Genomic DNA, 17,700 nt, shown 5'->3' on the forward strand with positions numbered 1-17,700 from the left:
GCAGAACACAGCCATCAACCCAGAGCTTAGAGAACCATTTGCTTGGTGTTGAAAAGCAATTGCTTCCTCCACAGCTGGTACCCGGGAATGGAAACTTTTAAATTCATGCCAGTTCGATTGGAACAGTAGCAAATTTCATGGAGTAGCTAAAAAGAAAAGCAACAGCTGGTACATCAGGCATTAATAATATAACAAAGAAAGAAAAAAGAGAAACTTTTCATTAGTGCTTTTTGATGTCAATTTATTATTTATCCCTTCACCAATATTCAAACAAGCAGGCAGTCATAAAACATTCAAAAAGATCTTCTAAAACAGTCAAGGCATCTGTTTTACCTCCGTTCCTTTTTAGAAACCTGGAAATCAGGAGCCCTGGCATTTATAGAATAGCTGTGTTAAAATATATATATATATATGTATTGTATCAAAAATATTGTTTGAGGGGCTTCCCTGGTGGCGCAGTGGTTGAGAGTCCGCCTGCCGATGCAGGGGACACGGGTTCGTGCCCCAGTCCGGGAAGATCCCACATGCCGTGGAGCGGCCGGGCCCTGAGCCATGGCCGCTGAGCCTGCACGTCCGGAGCCTGTGCTCTGCAACGGGAGAGGCCACAACAGTGAGAGGCCCGCGTACCGCAAAAAAAAAAAATATATATATATATAGTTTGAGGATCACTACCTAGAAAGATTTTAGTTTAAATTTTATCAGTGGCCAGTAGGCAGGCAGACTACGGTTTGTAAAGGAAGATTCAATGTCAGTCAGCAAAGTGTTGCTTCCAAATTTTGGACTCCTCCATGAGCATTACTTTGTGGAAACAAGGCATTGACAAAGCCCACTGTTTGGTAATTAGCATCCTGTCAAGTATCTCCAATCAAGACCCGCAAGCTGCACCTGGTCCTAGTTAAAACACGCTTTGTGGGCAATTCTGATCTGACCCTCAGGGGCCCCCTGCCACGTGCAGAACTGCCTTCAGTGCACAGCCATAACTACCATTTACAAAATAAGAAGGCCCCTTCATCCAGAGGTTCTGAGAGCTTCTGTCTAAACCTAATGACCTGCCACACCACTTTAACTTCTGTGATAAATGTCCATCCTCGTGATGCAAACATTTGCTCCTCCCCGAAGAAGGTATCTCTTCCTGGGACAGAAGATGGCTCACAAACAAAATCATTGTTGAAAAAAACCAAATGAAACATGGAAAAACTCTGGAAAACAAAGACTGTAAGCGCCCTGTCCTCAGGACGAGACCAGTGGAGGAGGAGGTGGCCCTCCCCAGCTCGGCTACCCTTCATTCCTCTCCGGGGCTGGTGTAGAGGTCGTGCTCCTTGATGTAGGCGATGACGGCATCGGGGAGCAGGTACTTCACGCTCTGCCCTTGGCCCAGGGCCCGCCTGATGTATGTGGCACTGATCTCGTTCTGCACTGGCTCCCTGGCCAGGTGGATGTTGTTCTGGTACCTCTGCAGGATGGGCGAGCCCAAGATGTACCCCTTTGGGTCGTGCCCTGCCCGGTCCACGCACACCAAGCCGAACTTCTCCACTATTTCTTGGATGTGTTTGTCTTTCCAGAGGTTGGGGGTCTGGAAGGTCTTCAGGACATCTGCCCCGCACAGGAGCTTCAGCTCAGGCACAGCTGGAAAAACAAGGGTGGGTCCCAAGAAAGTGACAGAAGAGTCATGGCCAGGAACGATAACATTATATTCTGTTTGAAATTTTCCAAAAATGCTTTTCTTGGAATGTATGGGGAACTCAACATCTCCGTGTTCATGACTTAAAAAGAAAAAGCATGTAAATGAATCTGAAGCTACTTCAGGGACGTACAGTTGTAATACTTTAATCAATAAATCTTTTAACATTGGCAAAATGCCAAGTAATACAAAATGGATTTTTTTTTTTTTTTTTTTTCAGTGTTATACCACAAGGCTATCTGTGGTTGCCGGACCCCATAGCAGAGTCCAAAGGCGGCTGTGCTGTACCTAGAACCCCGTCTTCTGATAGAAGGTGAGGTTCTTAAAGCCCTAGGACTAACAAGTCACTGCCTTTCTCAAAATCTATTTCAGCCCTAACACATGGTATTTTTATAAGTACAATCTCACCCTAAAGGTTAATTATAAAGGATCTGTGGGTAACTAAAAGGTCTCTAAGACCCCAGCTGGTGCCCTTTTCATCTGTTTTCAATAAAACAAAGCTCTAGAACAACTGATGAATGTGGCTAATCCTTTGGCATTTGTGCTACTAGAGAATGATGATTATGACGATTAAAGAATACTTAACAGGGCTTCCCTGGTGGCGCAGTGGTTGGGAGTCCGCCTGCCGATGCAGGGGACGCGGGTTCACGCCCCGGTCTGGGAGGATCCCACATGCCGCGGAGCGGCTGGGCCCGTGAGCCATGGCCGCTAAGCCTGTGCGTCCGGAGCCTGTGCTCCGCAGCGGGAGAGGCCACACAGGGAGAGGCCACAACAGTGAGAGGCCCGCGTACCGCAGAAAAAAAAAAAAAAAAAGAATACTTAACATGTATTGGTTGTTTACTGTGGGCGCTATTGCTAAGCGCTTTATGTGTTTAATCTCATTTGAGCCTCAGAACAACCTCAGAAGGTAGGTGTTATTGTTGTGCCCACTTTGTGGACGGGGAAACTGAGGCACAGAGAGCCGCATGACTCATTTAAGCAGAGGAGTCAGGATTTAAATGCACACAGCCAGCCTCCAGCTGGGGCATTCGAAACCGCTGGGCTCTGCCTCCGCCTGCTGGCAGGAACTGTACATGCATCACCCTGCCTGGATATTCCTGGCACCATTCCTGTTCAGGCCCCCTTTGAATGGGCTAATCGGAAAAGGAAAAGCCAAGTCCATGCTAGAAGCAACCAGCAGGACCTCTAGTCCTTCTGGAAGCCAGTTCTAGCTTCAGTGAACGGCAAAGGCTGGGCTTCTAGGTCACGGGCATCTCTCAGTCACCCTGAAATCTCAGCTGGGAGGGGCTTCAGGGATACCAGCTGCTGGGGAAAACCTGATGTAAATGATCGGTTTAGGCTCCTCTATTGTGAAACCTTCGAAGGGATCCGGACGTGGACCGGAGAGATGAGTTTACAAACGAGCACCAGACCAGCCGTGCACTGCAAAGTGAGAAACTAGAGATGTCATGGACAGGTCAGAGTTCCGGCCTCAGTCGGGCACCGGCTGCTGTGGGGCTGGAGCTGAGATCCTTCTCTGGGCCTCAGTTTCCCATCCATGAAATGGTGGCACTGGACTTGTTTACTCATTTTAAAGCAGCAGATGTAACTACAGAAAACACACTTCAGACACTTTAGCGGCATAACTAGGACTCTAGTGCCAGACTTCTTAGATCCAAATCCTGGCTCTGCCGTTTGACAGCTGTGTGACCTCAAGTTTAAAATGGGGATATTAACAGTACTTATCTCATAGGATTATCTTAGAATTGAATGAGCTTATAAATGTAAAGCACTTAGAACAGTGCTTGGAACAGAGTAAGTGTGACATATGTTAACTACTGTCCGTCCGTCCGTCCATCCATCCGCCTTCACCTAGTTATCCACCAATCCATTCATCAGCACATCCATCCAGCACTTATGGAATATCTCCTAAGTACCTGGCCTTTTAAAGTCAATAAAACTGCATTTAAAAATTATTCAATAACTTAGACCTTTCTCACTCATTTGGGCTGGTCCCATTGCTTACAACATGTATGTGGATCCAAACTACTCTGTACCTGTGAGATTTTACTCTAATTTCTTATTTATTGGACCATTGTAATGTAGCAGGAGACCACCGTTCGACCTTTCAAGCAATTGGGTTGCTGTTACGTGGTCTTCCTATGGGGGAGGTTAAATGATGTGCACTGAATTCCAGGGTCTTCTGGGGTCTGAGGCACACCACCCTGTTCCCACAGGTCAGGGATTCTTCTCCTGTGGATTTCCACATATCCACTTCGATGTTAGATATTGTTTGAATTCATTAACAATGACAGTGTGAAATATGATTCACTCTGAGCCCTTGCCCAGAAGAGACAAGTACCCACAGCTGCCCCGTCCCCCAAGTCAAAGGCATGTCTGTGGGACTGGTGTGATGGCCATACACGTCTCAGATCCCAACTCTGGGCAGTCCTGTCATCAGGCCCCCCAGAGGCATTCACATCTCCCTTTCAAATCCATTCACATCACTCTTACAAAAACTGCAGACTGAGTGACTCTGACTGTCTAAGTCCAAAGTCTGTAAGTCTGAGGTTTTGAATAAATACTGCCAATTTGATTTGTCCTAACAGTGATATAGTGACATAAATAGATGTCCGTGGGCATTTGGGGGCAGTGTGCTTTTTGAATGGCCACAGGCTTTGGAAAGCAGAGGAAGTAGAGATTAACACAGAAAGTGGGAGAAGTGCCACCAGGACCTTTCCCTTTGAATGTCCAGTTGCCCTAACTCTTTGACATCAAAAGCACCAACCCTGAGGCCAGTCAGCCCTGGGTTCTAATTTCAGATCTATGAGGACCCTGGGATAGTTATAGCTGGTGGGCCTGTTTCCTCAGCTGTAGTAGGGATAATAAAGCCTCCTTTGGGAGTTATGGAAGTTGAGTGATGGAGAGAATGCAATGGAAATCTCCTGCTTAGTGCAGGCACCGAGGGTGGTGTCTGGAGCATAGGACTTCTGGGTCTAGACAGGACACCCAAGATGAAGCCAGGTATTGGCAACTGAAGGGTGGCACCCAAATTAACCTTGGAACAGTCAGTGTGAAATGGAACCAGATGAAGCGTCTGCTCTGGTTGTATGAAAGGAGAATGGGGCTGAGCTGTGCTCAGGCCCCATCAGCCAAGGCAGGGACCACATTCACAAGCGGCAGAGGCGGCCTGTTAAAGGACTGAGGCATCATCCACCCCAAAGCGTGACACCCAAGCAGCCCGGGACAAGGCAATTCACACGCCTCTGGGTGAGTCCAAGGAGGACTGCAAATCACAGGAGTGATGGGCAAAGCAGGGCTCTGGCGGCCAGAAAACGCTGAGCTCAGCCCCAGAGGAGAACAGCGCGTGACAAAATACACGGCACACAAAATGGTCCTTTAAAAACATGTCACTAGTAACATACAAGCGACCTCATCAAAAGCCAAACTCACGGTGAGAAAAAAATCACCTGGCTTTTTGAAATTGCTCTAGCTCTTTTTTTCTGATGACAAACATGAAATCTATGTCAATTATGGGACGTATGGAAAACACATAAGTATTTAAAGTAGAAAATAACAGCAACAATCATTCTTTCTACAAAAAACTCAATATTTTGGTGTATTTCTTTAGTCTTTTCTATTTAAACATGCAAATAGATGTGAAAGTATATTTACATATTTTTATATACTTGAGATTACACAGTATTGTATCCTGATTTTTTCCCATTCCCCTCCTAAGTTTCTCCATATCATGAAAACCTTTTGCGTGGATTCTTCATCCTATATATACAGAACATCCTATCTACATCCTATATATATACATCCTATATATACAGTGTAACTTACTTATACATTCCCTTACATTTAAACACTAAGGTTGCTTTTATTTTCTGCCATTATAAAAATTGCCACGATAAACATCTTTCTGCATGTCTTCATCCCAATTTCTAAGTATCTCCTCAGCCAGATTCCTAGAAGGGGAATGTATCAAGCAAAGGGCACACACATTTTTAAGGCCCCTGCTATATTTTGGTAAATTGAAAAGCTCACTTTTCATTCAATACAAACTTCCTTTTTTTTTTCCGGTACGCGGGCCTCTCACTGTTGTGGCCTCTCCCGCTGCGGAGCACAGGCTCCGGACGCGCAGGCTCAGCGGCCATGGCTCACGGGCGCAGCCGCTCCGCGGCATGTGGGATCTTCCTGGACCCGGGCACAAACCCGTGTCGCCTGCATCGGCAGGTGGACTCTCAACCACCGCGCCACCAGGGAAGCCCCAAACTTCCTTTTTTAACAGTTACTTTGGAAGAGAACAAGATGAGTAGGATTTAGGGTTTGAACAGAGAGAAAGGGGATAAGGAACAAACCCCCAACATCATAGGGCCAAACAGAGCAGACTAGTAGCCCCCTGGAAAGATAAATCCAAAAAGAATGCGGGGTGAGCTTTGTGGGAGGTTTCACCACAGGGAAGTGGGTTCCAATCTGAGCCTCACAGGACAGGTTTTCAACAGGGGGAGCCAATAAGGGAAGGGGGAGGGGGGGCACACCAGGCAGAGACAGGGATTCTGGAAGCATCTGCAGAGAGGTGAGAAGCTGGGAGCCTAAGCATGGCCTTCCTCCTACCTCACTGGAAGCTACTCCCTTCCTTCACTGTGGGCTCCAGCATCCTGAATGGCACGGAGTGCCCAGCACTTCCTGCCTGTGCGCCTTACTCAGCCGCCCCTCTGTCCCCGAAACATCCCCAGCCCCAGATAACCTGCTGATCCTATGAGTCATGGTGCAGGCGTCACCTCCTCCAGTCCCCCTAATCCATGTCTGGACTCACTGCCATTCACAGCCTGTCTCCAGCTCAGGGCGGGGGCTGGGCACCCGTCTCTGTTCTCAGCCAGCATCTCTAGAACCCTATTAGGAGTGACTGCTGAGCCAGAAGTGATTCAGAAAGAAGGCAGAGGGCTGAGAATGCACACTGTGTGCTGTGCTCGGGACTGGGGGAGAGATGAGGAGCCCATGCTGGCAATGGAGGGGGGCAGACAGGGAGACCAGGGGAGTGTAATAAACATTGTAGAAGCTGATCATATAGGACACTCTGTAGCTCCTTCTTTCTTGGATTCCCACTCTAGTGCACAGTTCCCCAGACTGGTGGTAAAGCAGTTCCCCAGCGGGCCTATTAAATATCCAGAGTCCCAGGCCCCATTCGCCCTCAGCAGGTCTGAGGCGTGGCCTGGGAATTAGCATTTCTAACAAGCCTCACAGGTGACGCTGCTGTGAGTGAGCCTTTGGCCAGCATTCAGGAACTGCTGCAGGAAACCTTTAGGGCATTTTCAAGTCCTTTTAATTAACTGATTAATTAATTATAATTATAACAGATATATATTCTTTTATATATAAACATATATATATTCTTTTTCAGATTTTTTTCCATTATAGGTTATTACAAGATATTCAGTATAATTCCCTGTGCTGTACAGTAGGTCCTTGTTGTTTACCTATTTTTTATATATATAGTAGTGTGTATATGTTAATCCCAAACTCCTAATGTATCCCCACCCACCCTTCAAGTCCTTTTAGAAGAGTGTTTCCCAGTCTGTGTTCTGGGGAGCACCGGTTCTGAGAAACACTAATATGTATTAAAAAGAGTCCCATGATTAAAAAGTGCTAAGCCCGGCTGCGAGCTTCTTCCCTTTCTTTCAGAGTCACAACGCACATGAACATAGTAAAGGCTCTGAAAAGTCCTGCAGTAAAGACACCACTTTAAGTTTGTTTAACCGTGACATTCTGGAGCCCTTCTAATAGGGAAATAGTGTCCCACCAACGAAAGTTGGGAGAGCCGCTGGAGTGTTGGCCCAGTGGGACCAGCGATTCCCTGCTCACGGCACATCCTGCCCCCCCCATCACTGTCGCTGCTGCTTATGTACCTGAGGGGCTATGCATCTGACCCCCGGTACCAGGGCTGCCACGGGAGGTACTCTGAAATCACAGCTGACAAGATTCCATCAAACACCAGGAGTTGACAACAGGGTAGAAACCCAGGGCTACAAATTAAAAGGCTAATCCAAATCGACTTTACATGCCTTAAAAATAGGTTTCCTCTTCCAAGTAAAACACCGAGTAACACTGCTATAAAGTATTAGTTTAAGGGATATAATGGCACATTTTGCTTTCAAAAAGGCTAAGGCTTTTAAAAGCGGCCCAGCTGCACCCGGAAGTTGATCTCTGTGTAGCCCTGACTGTAATCCAGGTCACGAGCCCAAGTCACAAGCACTCCTTTGGGGCAGAAAATCCCAATTTAGCATAACAATTTACAGGGGATGGTGGCAGACTGGTTAGTTGACCTTTCAGCATGGGAAGTGTCACCCCTAGCAGGCTTCGAAAGCTCTTATCTGTGCCCAGGGGGCTGTGACTCCCGCTTGGCCCGAAGCCCTGACACCTCACCCTCCCACAGAGGAGAGGGTCAGCACCCACCTGCGGGGCCTGGAGAGTCAACCTTGCCTTGGTCCAGGCCTTCCTTCCAGGGCAGAGATCTGAGCAGTTCGCTGTGATGATGCCTGTGTTGTAAGCATATGGGTTCAGGGGGCATCCATGTGGCCTACAGTTCCCCCAAACCACCCAGGGTGGGGGGCGGGGTCTCTGATTTTAAGTCTCAACCTGCTTTTGTCCATTTTAGGTAGCTCATTCCATATATATTTGCTGAAGGCCTACTATGTGCCAGGCCCTGTGCCAGGTCATGCGTCTGGGTCCTCACAGACCCCCGCGTCCAAGGCAGGACGGCCTTCTGTGAGCCCCGACTGAATGGAGGAAATGAGCAGATTTCTACTCTTTTAGTATTTTCTTTCAATACCTCACTTTTTACAAAAAAAACTGAATGGGGATTACGGACCTGGGCTATTAGAATCAGACCTGAGTTCAAAATACAAATTTTCAGTTGTAAAGCTGGGATAATACACCTACTTTTTAGACTTTTGTGAAGGTAAATGAGCTAACACACAGTAAGCACTGGCACAGTGCATGGCCCACAGCTGCCTCTCAAGATAGAGGCGCTCTCGGATCATGAGCTAGTACTTTAGAATTTGACAGGGGATGCTCAGAGCCTGGCTTGGAGCCAGACTGCCTGGGTTGAATCCCAGCTCCCCCGCCGGCCAGCGGTGGGACCCCGGGTGGGCGGTTTCCAGTCTCGGCACCTGCAAAACGAGGAATGATGACAGTGCCGGCTTCCCGTGGATGGTTATGAAGATGAAAGGAGTTATACATGCAAAGCCCACCAAGTGGTATGCAGCGCAGAGCGAATGTCATTACATGCTAGCAGTTCAGATATGATTAGACATACACCCATACGGCAGGCCCGGCTCATTCAGCAACCTAGCAGTCTATCTTCTGCACATCAAGAGATGCCTGTGCCGCCTTCTAACAGAGCACAGGCAATCACTGTGTCTTGTATCAATCTGATCTTCCATCTTCCACCTCCCGTATTAACTAGAGCTGTGTCTGGGAAGGAGAAGTGCCTGGTGGGAGAAGCATGTGTTTGTAGCCAGAGCGGCTGGGTTCAAGTTTAGGCTCTCCTGCTTGTAGGAGCCTGGGTGAGTCACAAACACCCTCAGGGCCTCACTGACCTCTGTTAATTGGTCAGGAAAGTTAATGCCGGCCTTGTCTACCCTGAGTATCACAAGGCCATGAAGGCCAAAGGTTTCTCCCCGGCTGGGGAAGTGGCTGAATGCTGAGTATTATTTGGAGCGGGTGTAGTGTAAAGGTTAAGTTCTGGAATGAGATTGCCCGGGTTGGAATACTGGTTCCAACTAGGAGCTGTGGAATCTTGGTGGGTGCCTTAAGCAATCTGCCTCCACTTTCCTCATCTGTAGAATGGCAGACAATGACAGTACCCGCCCGAGAGAGCTGTTGTGAGGTTGAATTAAAGAGCTTAGCACAGCCCATCCACAGAAAAGTGCCCAATCAACGTTAGCTGTTATTAGTATCCTTACTCTCGGTCTGTCTTCCCCACCAGATTGTGAACACAGAGCTCATTTAATTCATCCTTATAGTCTTGGTACCTAGGGAACTGCTTAGTAAAGTCGGCTGAATTCACGAAGGATGGATGGGGGATAAATACATACATTTAATTCAGGTCCAGATTCCCTCCTGATGGTCTCAGAGACTCGGCTGAGTCTTCTCAGGGCCTCGCTGGACTCGTCTTGTGCTTCCATTACTGTCTTATTGCTTTGGTTTTAGAAAGCTTTACCTCTGAGGATTCACTCCCGGGTTAGTCTGGAATCTCGCATCAGACTGAAGTAGGTTTGGGTCTCACCTCCACTTTCTCGCTGTAGGACTTTGAGTATGTTGCTGACCCTTTCAGAACCTCTGTTTCCTCGTCTGTGAAATGAGGCCAAACTCACCTACTTCTCAGAGTTGCTGAGCTGACTAGATATTATATACCTGGCACACATAGTGGGTGATCAGTGAAAGCTGGTATTGTTTTATTTTACTTCCTTGATGCTCCTGGTTCAAGTTGGCCCTACTTTGGATATCAGCTGGAGCTCTGAACGCTGGTGTGCAAATGATTATCTTTAACGCCAAATGCATCTTCCTCACAGACCTCCACTCCGCCTGTGTTGGGTGGGAGGTCATTGCTTCCTCTTGTTGCCTGCCTGAGGGTTACCCTGGTGTGCCCAGCCTTGGGCCTGGCGACTGCCCCTGGCAGCATGCTCTCTGTGTCCTCAGCGGCCCCTGGTCTCCAACAGTACCCGATCAGAAGGCCACTGTGGCAGAAGCAGAGTCAGCCACATCGTGGCCCCACCCGTAGACCACAGTTCTTGAAGATGGCCATAAGCGTGGCTTCAGAGTTCAACAGAATAGGGCTCCACCACTTGCTTATTTGTTGTGCGACTGTGGTTAACTTAGCCTCTCTGAGCCTCAGTTTACTCACCTGTAAAATGAGGACGACATAAGAGCATGTTTGCCAAGGGGCACATGAGCTGCTGCTGGACCACATCAAATGGCATCGTGACCAAGGCCCTCCCCCAGAATGAGGAAAGGGCAAGTGAAATCAGTTATCAAGTGCCCTAAAAGCATGAAAGCTGGCCCAGATTTTTTAAAAACTTAGAGTAAAAATAAAAAACCTAATAAGGAGAAAAAGAATACTCAATAAGCCCTACAGTGAATTGACTTCATAGTGACATATGTCACTGTCACCATGATGTAGATTCACTGCTGAGTCCACCAAGAGGATACTAAATGGAGCAAAGGATGGGGTGGATTTCTACAATGTTTCTAGAATCACCTAACTTTACAATTTTAACCAGATTTTCAATCTTAAAAAAAAATGCTTTTGGTAATTTTAGGAAAACATTAGTAATTAAACAAATTTTCGAATGAAGCCCACCCCAAATAATGACAAAAAGTTTTAATCAGCTATCTCATAAAACAGTGTTGATTATATCAGTGGATTCTCAACCTTGGCTGCACAAAATAAATAATTTGAGGACCTTTAAAAGTACCCATGCCTGGACCCTGCCCCAGAAAAATCAAAATCTCAGGTAGGGGAGGGTGAGCATTTAGAAATAGCTTCCCAGGTGATTCCTACAGCCAGGATTGAGACCACTGGTTTGGACTCATCCCGGTACTAATCATAGGCATGATTCACACACTTGGTGACCGAGGCTGTGGGTCTCAACCCTGGCCTCACATTAGAATCACCAGGGAGCTCTTAAAAATCCTAAGGCCCCATCCTAGACCAATGACATCTCAGTCTCTGGGGTAAGACTCAGGCTTCCGTACTTTTGAAAGCTCCCTAGGTGATTCAAGGTGCAGCCAGGGCTGAGACGCACTTGTCTAAAGGGCACAGTAAAAAAAAGAAAAAGAATGTGTCCTGTAAAATCTTAGGTCTGCATTTTGCAGCAGGATATTAATTACGTGGTACAGCAGTCAAATCCTACTTACCTGTGAATGGCTTATCTGTTATGAGAAGACATTATGGACCCGTTAGGGATGCAGGGAAGGTAGCTAACATTATTAAGCACCTACTATAAACCAGGTGTTTTCCGCCATCATCTCATGTAGTTCATACAGTATCCCAGTGAAGTAGGTGGTGTCATCCCCATCTTAGTAGGTGAGGAATTGAGAGGCTCAGAGAGGCTAACTCATTTACATCAAGTCATTTCAATAGTAAATTTGCCTCCAAGATCTGGGCCCGAGGCCACACTGCCCCTCACAGGGTGGAAAAGGAGAGCGTCTCTTTGTTTCCGACTACGTATTAAAGCTAAATGATTTGTTGGATTATCTGATTTGTTTCTACTCCCCTCTGTTAGCCTAGATAAATGAGAGCTGACTACACTGTTTATTCTAAAAGGGTGATCTAGGTGTAAATTTATTACTTAAGTTAAAAAAAAAAGAGAGAAGCATATATCTAACAATTATTTCATATTTGCTCTCCTTCAACTTGACAACAGATTTTGCGGTAGCACCGTAACTGCTGAATGCTTCTAGCTGGTTCCTTCCCCAGTAAAGGGTAAGTAATAAGAACCAGGATGTGGAAACTAAATGCTTACCTTTGCTTAAAAAGGCAAACATTTTTCTCCCAAGTGACTTTGAAGATTAGTAAAAAATAAAAACCAATCCAAATTATGGACAGGGCTGTCAATCATTCATCCTGGTCCCTTGTGTCTCCTATTCTCTGACAATCCTAGTGCTTCCACATAGATCAAGACACAGCCCACAGTTTGCAACCCCTTCCAGCAGAGCCGGCTGTCATTAGTGACAGGCAGGCCCACCTCACAATTCCCTCTGACAGGCAGGACAAGTGGGACTTCTTCCTTCTCTAGCAATCTTCCAGGAAAGCTTCCCAGACAAAAGTCAGAGACCCATTGTCCTAAAATACAGGGCTTTTAAACGGCTGCATTACTTATGCTGAATGCTAATGGCAGTTCTAAAAGAAAAAAAAAAAATCCTGTGCAATTATTTCTAGATTCATAGTTTTTTCTTAAAGTCTAGATTTATAGAACCTAGGATTTGTACACTTGGAAAAGATGTCCTATTATGTAGATGCAGTTTTCAACCTAGTCAGTGATGACAATAATAAAGGGTCTTACTTACTGAGTGTGATTATGTGGTTCTGGGTCAGAAAAGTGATTTAGATTTTCACATAATGCTCATTGGGTTATGCTGTCCCCGTTTTGCAAGTGAGAAATGTGTCCCAGAGAAATGTCATGTGCCTAATGTCACACAGCTACTGAGTGGCGGCCATGGAGCCTAGATGCTACAACCCTCTGAAACAAGATGGGGCTTTCCCACAAAGTGTACCCTGAAGGGCAGTGGTTTGTGATTTTTTCACTTAGGACCTCTCTGAGAATATGAATCTGTTGGTCTCTCTCCCTCTAAGGAGAAACACTTGCAGGATTGGGGTGAGAGGGGCTGACTGAAGCCCCACTCAACACTCCATCCCTGCCTGTCATGCTGCAGACTCTGCAGACGTGACCGTGGCCCCTGCTCCTCCCGAGAGCATATGCCCACCGTTACCTCAGCACCTTGACTGTCTCCATCCACTGCACCTGCTCACTCTCCCAGGGGTCCACCTGGATCCAGTCGGATGTCTGCAGGGCCAGCCGGGCCATGGCCACCCGGTGCCGGGCAGCCACGAGGTCCTTCTTTCCGTAGTTGTCATTGACAGGAGAGATGATACCCCCGATCACCTGGTACCTGCCTAGGCAGCAGAGAGCAGTGGTGTTGGTGGTACAGGACTTTGTCACCTGGCAGCTGGAATTCAGGCAGGTGCTAAAGATCTTGGGGTCTCGTCCTGAGTGGGATCAGACCCTAGCATTCTCTGCTGGGCGGGCCAGCTCCCTTGGGCCAGGTAAAGGTGCTACCTCAGGAACCATGTGCCTCTCCTCCAGAGGCTTCTACACCCTGGAGTAGCTGAGAGCATGCCGTGAGGGTGGAGCTGAGGCAAGGCTCTCAGATAGCAATGTGGATGGTTAGGGTCAGAATATGTTGGAGGAGCACCATGACTTCCCCTGCGTGGGACTTACAGGGGCACTACTGTCCTCTAATCATGTTTGGGACAACAGTTACAACATGGTTTCTTAGCTCAAGTAGGGGATTTTGTGGATCGAAGAGGAAAGCATGACATTTAGCCTGGACCAGGTGGGTGGGTGATGGGATGCAGACTCACTGCACAGGCCCACCATTGGCTTTGGAGGACTGTGCTGTTAAGGGAATGGGAAGGCCTACTTTGGAAAAGATGTGAGCTGTCTTATGAGAGATGTTGCATGGCTCAGTGACTGAAGAATGGGGCATTATAGGTTTAGAGCTGCAGTGAATTGTAGAAGCTACAGAGAACCACCATGGAGAGAGTATGAATGGGCCTCAGACAGACTGTGGCTGGGACTTGGGGGAAGCTCTAGTTCTATCACTCACTAGGATGTCTTAGGCAAATTACCAAGCTATTTGCAAAAATAAAACACTTAGCCATTTGAACTTCAGTTTTCCTACCTGTAAAATGGGATAATGCCTGCTTGGCAGGACCTTGTGGTAAGGACGAAATTAGATAATGTTTATGAGGGGAGATAATATTTTGACTTCGTATATGATACATTTTAAAAAATTGTATTATAAAATATCATATGCATATAAAAGGGCATAGAGTTTGACAAAGAGTTATGAAGTATATCCTTTCTAATCCTCACCTAGTTAAGGAACAGAAGTTCCCTATCACAGCCTCCACACTCTGATGGAAGCTCATCACTATTCTTACTTTTATAATATTAATTCTCTTGCTTTCCTTTATAGCTTCACCACGTATTTATGCATCCTTAAAAAACACAGTTTGATTTTGCCTGCTTTTGAAACTTTTAAATATGGAGTCGTACTGAATGTATTCTTTCATTAAGCCTTTTTCACTTTGATAAAATTCATGCAGTCCGGGGCTTCCCTGGTGGCACAGTGGTTGAGAATCTGCCTGCTAATGCAGGGGACATGGGTTCGAGCCCTGGTCTGGGAAGATCCCACATGCCACGGGGCAACTAGGCCCGTGAGCCACAACTACTGAGCCTGCGCGTCTGGAGCCTGTGCTCCGCAACAAGAGAGGCCGCGATAGTGAGGCCCGCGCACCGCGATGAAGAGTGGCCCCCGCTTGCCACAACTAGAGAAAGCCCTCGCACAGAAACGAAGACCCAACACCGCCCTAAATAAATAAATTAAGGAAAAAAAAGAGTAAATCCTATTGAAAAAATTCATGTAGTCCAACCAGTTTTATTGCTGCATAATATTCTTTTGCATGATTATATACCAAAGAATTGATCTATCTTACTGTTGATGGATTTGGTTTGATTCTGGCTTTAGACAGTTACGAACAATGCTGCTATGAAAATGCTTGCACAAGCCTCCCTGTGTACACAAGCATATCTTTCTTAGGATATGTACCTAAGAGTGGAACTGCTATGTCATTGGGTAGATGTATTTGCAGCTTTACTAGATAATGCCAAACAATTTTCTAAAATGGTTATAGATATTTACTCTCCAACCAGCGGTGTATGAGCGCTCACTTGCTTCACACCATCGAGCAAATAACCATACAGGGTTATTGTCAGGATTTTCCCATCTGATAGATGTGTAGTTATATCTCATTGTGGTTTTAATGTTCCTTTTCCTGCTTACCAATGAGCCTGAGCATTTATTCATATATATTATTAGACATTTTAGCTTAATTTTTTTTTTTTTTTTTTTTTTGCAGTACGCGGGCCTCTCACTGCTGTGGCCTCTCCCCTTGCAGAGCACGGGCTCCGGACGCACAGGCTCAGTGGCCACGGCTCACGGGCCCAGCCGCTCGGCGGCATGTGGGATCTTCCTGGACAGGGGCACGAACCCGCGTCCCCTGCATCGGCAGGCGGACTCTCAACCACTGCGCCCCCAGGGAAGCCCTTGAGCTTAATTTTTTTGTGAAGTGCCTGTTCAAATCTTTTGCCCATATTTTCGGTTGTCTGTCCTTTTATCATTGATTTGTAAAGTTCTTCATCTATTCCAAATATTAGCCCTTTGTTGGTTGGTTAAATGTGTCATAAATACCTTCTCTCACTTGATGGCTTGTCTTATTCTTTTTATGGAATCCTGTGAAAACAAACGTTCTTAATTTTTATGTAGTTGGGTTGTTAGTTTTTTTCCTTTATGGCTAGTGCATTTTGTTATGAGGACATTTTCCTATATTATCTCATAAAAGCTTCATAGTTTTGTTTTTCACATTTGTGTCTCTGTGCATGATGTGCGTCCTATTAAATTATTTTCCATTTGGATAGTCAATTATTCCAGCATCATTTACCAAAAAGACCTCTTCTGCCCCCTGCTGTGCATTGTCACCTGTGTGGAACTCCTAGTATCCATCTGTGCGTGGGCCTGTTTCTCCGCTCTCTATTCTGTTATGTGGCTGTATTTGCCATCCTGTACAACGTCACACTGCCTTGTTTAATAGAGCTTTAGTACACATCTTGATATCTGGTTAAGTAAATCCTCCCGCCTGTTCTTCAAGAGTGTCTTCGCAATTCTTTTCGCATTTTCCACATAAATTTTAGAAAGCAGTTGTCAAGTTCCACAAAGATGAAACAGCTCCCCAGCCCCCCAAAAAACCTGCTGAAATTTGATAGGAATTGAATCAAATCTATAATTCAATTTAGGGAGAGCTGACATTTTTTAAATAATGAGTCTTCCAATCCACGAGCATGGTATATCTTTCCATTTGTTTAGGTTTTCTTAAATGTTTCTAAATAAAATTTTACAATTTTTCTTGTAGCGCGCTTAACACATCTTTTGTAAGATTTATTCCTAGATTCTTGATCTTTTTGATGTCACTATAAATGGCATTTTTAAAGTACTTTTTTTCCTGCTGTTGATATGTAGAAATATAATTGATTTAGGTATCTTGAATGTGTATCTAGTAAATTTGCTAAACTCTCTCATTAATTCTAATAGTTTATCTGCAGAATCTTTTGAATCTTCTATGTCCAAAATAATACCATCTGAAAATACTGACAATTTTGCTGTTTCATTTCCAATCCTTTTACATTTTATTTTTCTTGTTGCATTGTCTAAGACCTCTAGAATAATGCTGTATAGAGATGGTGTTAGCAGGCATCCTTGTGTTAATCCCACTATCAGAGGAAAAACTTTCAAGTTTCATTATTACGTATGATGTTTGCTGCAAGTTTTCTGTAGATATCCTTTTTCAGTTGTGGCAGAGACCATGCCATGTGTTCATTAAGACCCATTTTTATTTTTCCTCTTTCTGGGCATATAGGAAGCTAATATTTCTGTTCCTCTTGAAATTAGGTTGTATTTTTGTGATTTGAATGAGTTATAGTCATTTGGATGTGGGTGGAAGTGATGTATGCCCCACGTAGACTTGGCCATAAAAACTCTTACATGATGCTCTAGCTCTTCATAGTGAATCTGAAAGCTGTGATTAGGATAGAAAAGCATATGGGGACTACCAGGATACCTGAGACACAGCTTGGAAGGGAACTGCCCTGTAGATCTTCTGAACCTACAAAGGATTTATCTGATGAGAGAGAAACTTTATTTAATGTGTTAAGCTCCTCAACTTGGGGGATTTGTTACTGCAACTTAGCCTGGTCTATCCTGACAAATATGTTATTTTATTTTATTTATTATTATTTTTTTTTGCGGTACGCGGGCCTCTCACTGTTGTGGCCTCTCCCGTCGCGGAGCACAGGCTCCGGACGCGCAGGCTCAGAGGCCATGGCTCAGGGGCCCAGCCGCCCCGCGGCACGTGGGATCCTCCCGGACCGGGGCACGAACCCGTGTCCCCTGCATCGGCAGGCGGACTCTCAACCACTGCGCCACCAGGGAAGCCCCAAATATGTTATTTTAAAAGAGACATTTAATATCCAAAATATATAAAGAACACCTACAACTCAACAATAAAAAAAAGCAATTTGAAAATGGGCAGAGGAGCTGATGGACATTTTTCCAAAGAAGACATAGATGACCAACAGGCACATGAAAAGATGCTCAACATCACTAAACATCATGGAAATGCACATCAAAACCAC

The 17,700-nt window shown here is 45.8% G+C and overlaps 1 protein-coding gene across 1 annotated transcript in view; it reads right to left on the bottom strand.

Moving 5' to 3' along the window:
• Positions 1-1,282: 1,282 nt before the first annotated feature.
• The window catches only part of NMNAT3 (nicotinamide nucleotide adenylyltransferase 3), a 65,901-nt gene continuing 49,483 nt past the window's right edge, over positions 1,283-17,700 (bottom strand). The window contains exons 2-4 of the mRNA XM_065875794.1: positions 13,160-13,343; positions 8,120-8,202; positions 1,283-1,626 (exon numbers count right to left, since the gene is read on the bottom strand). Coding sequence (XP_065731866.1) covers positions 1,283-1,626; positions 8,120-8,202; positions 13,160-13,343 — 611 coding nt within the window. The remainder of the gene's footprint in view (positions 1,627-8,119; positions 8,203-13,159; positions 13,344-17,700) is intronic.

Source organism: Phocoena phocoena, chromosome 4, assembly GCF_963924675.1.
Source record: "Phocoena phocoena chromosome 4, mPhoPho1.1, whole genome shotgun sequence".
NCBI lineage: Eukaryota > Metazoa > Chordata > Mammalia > Artiodactyla > Phocoenidae > Phocoena > Phocoena phocoena.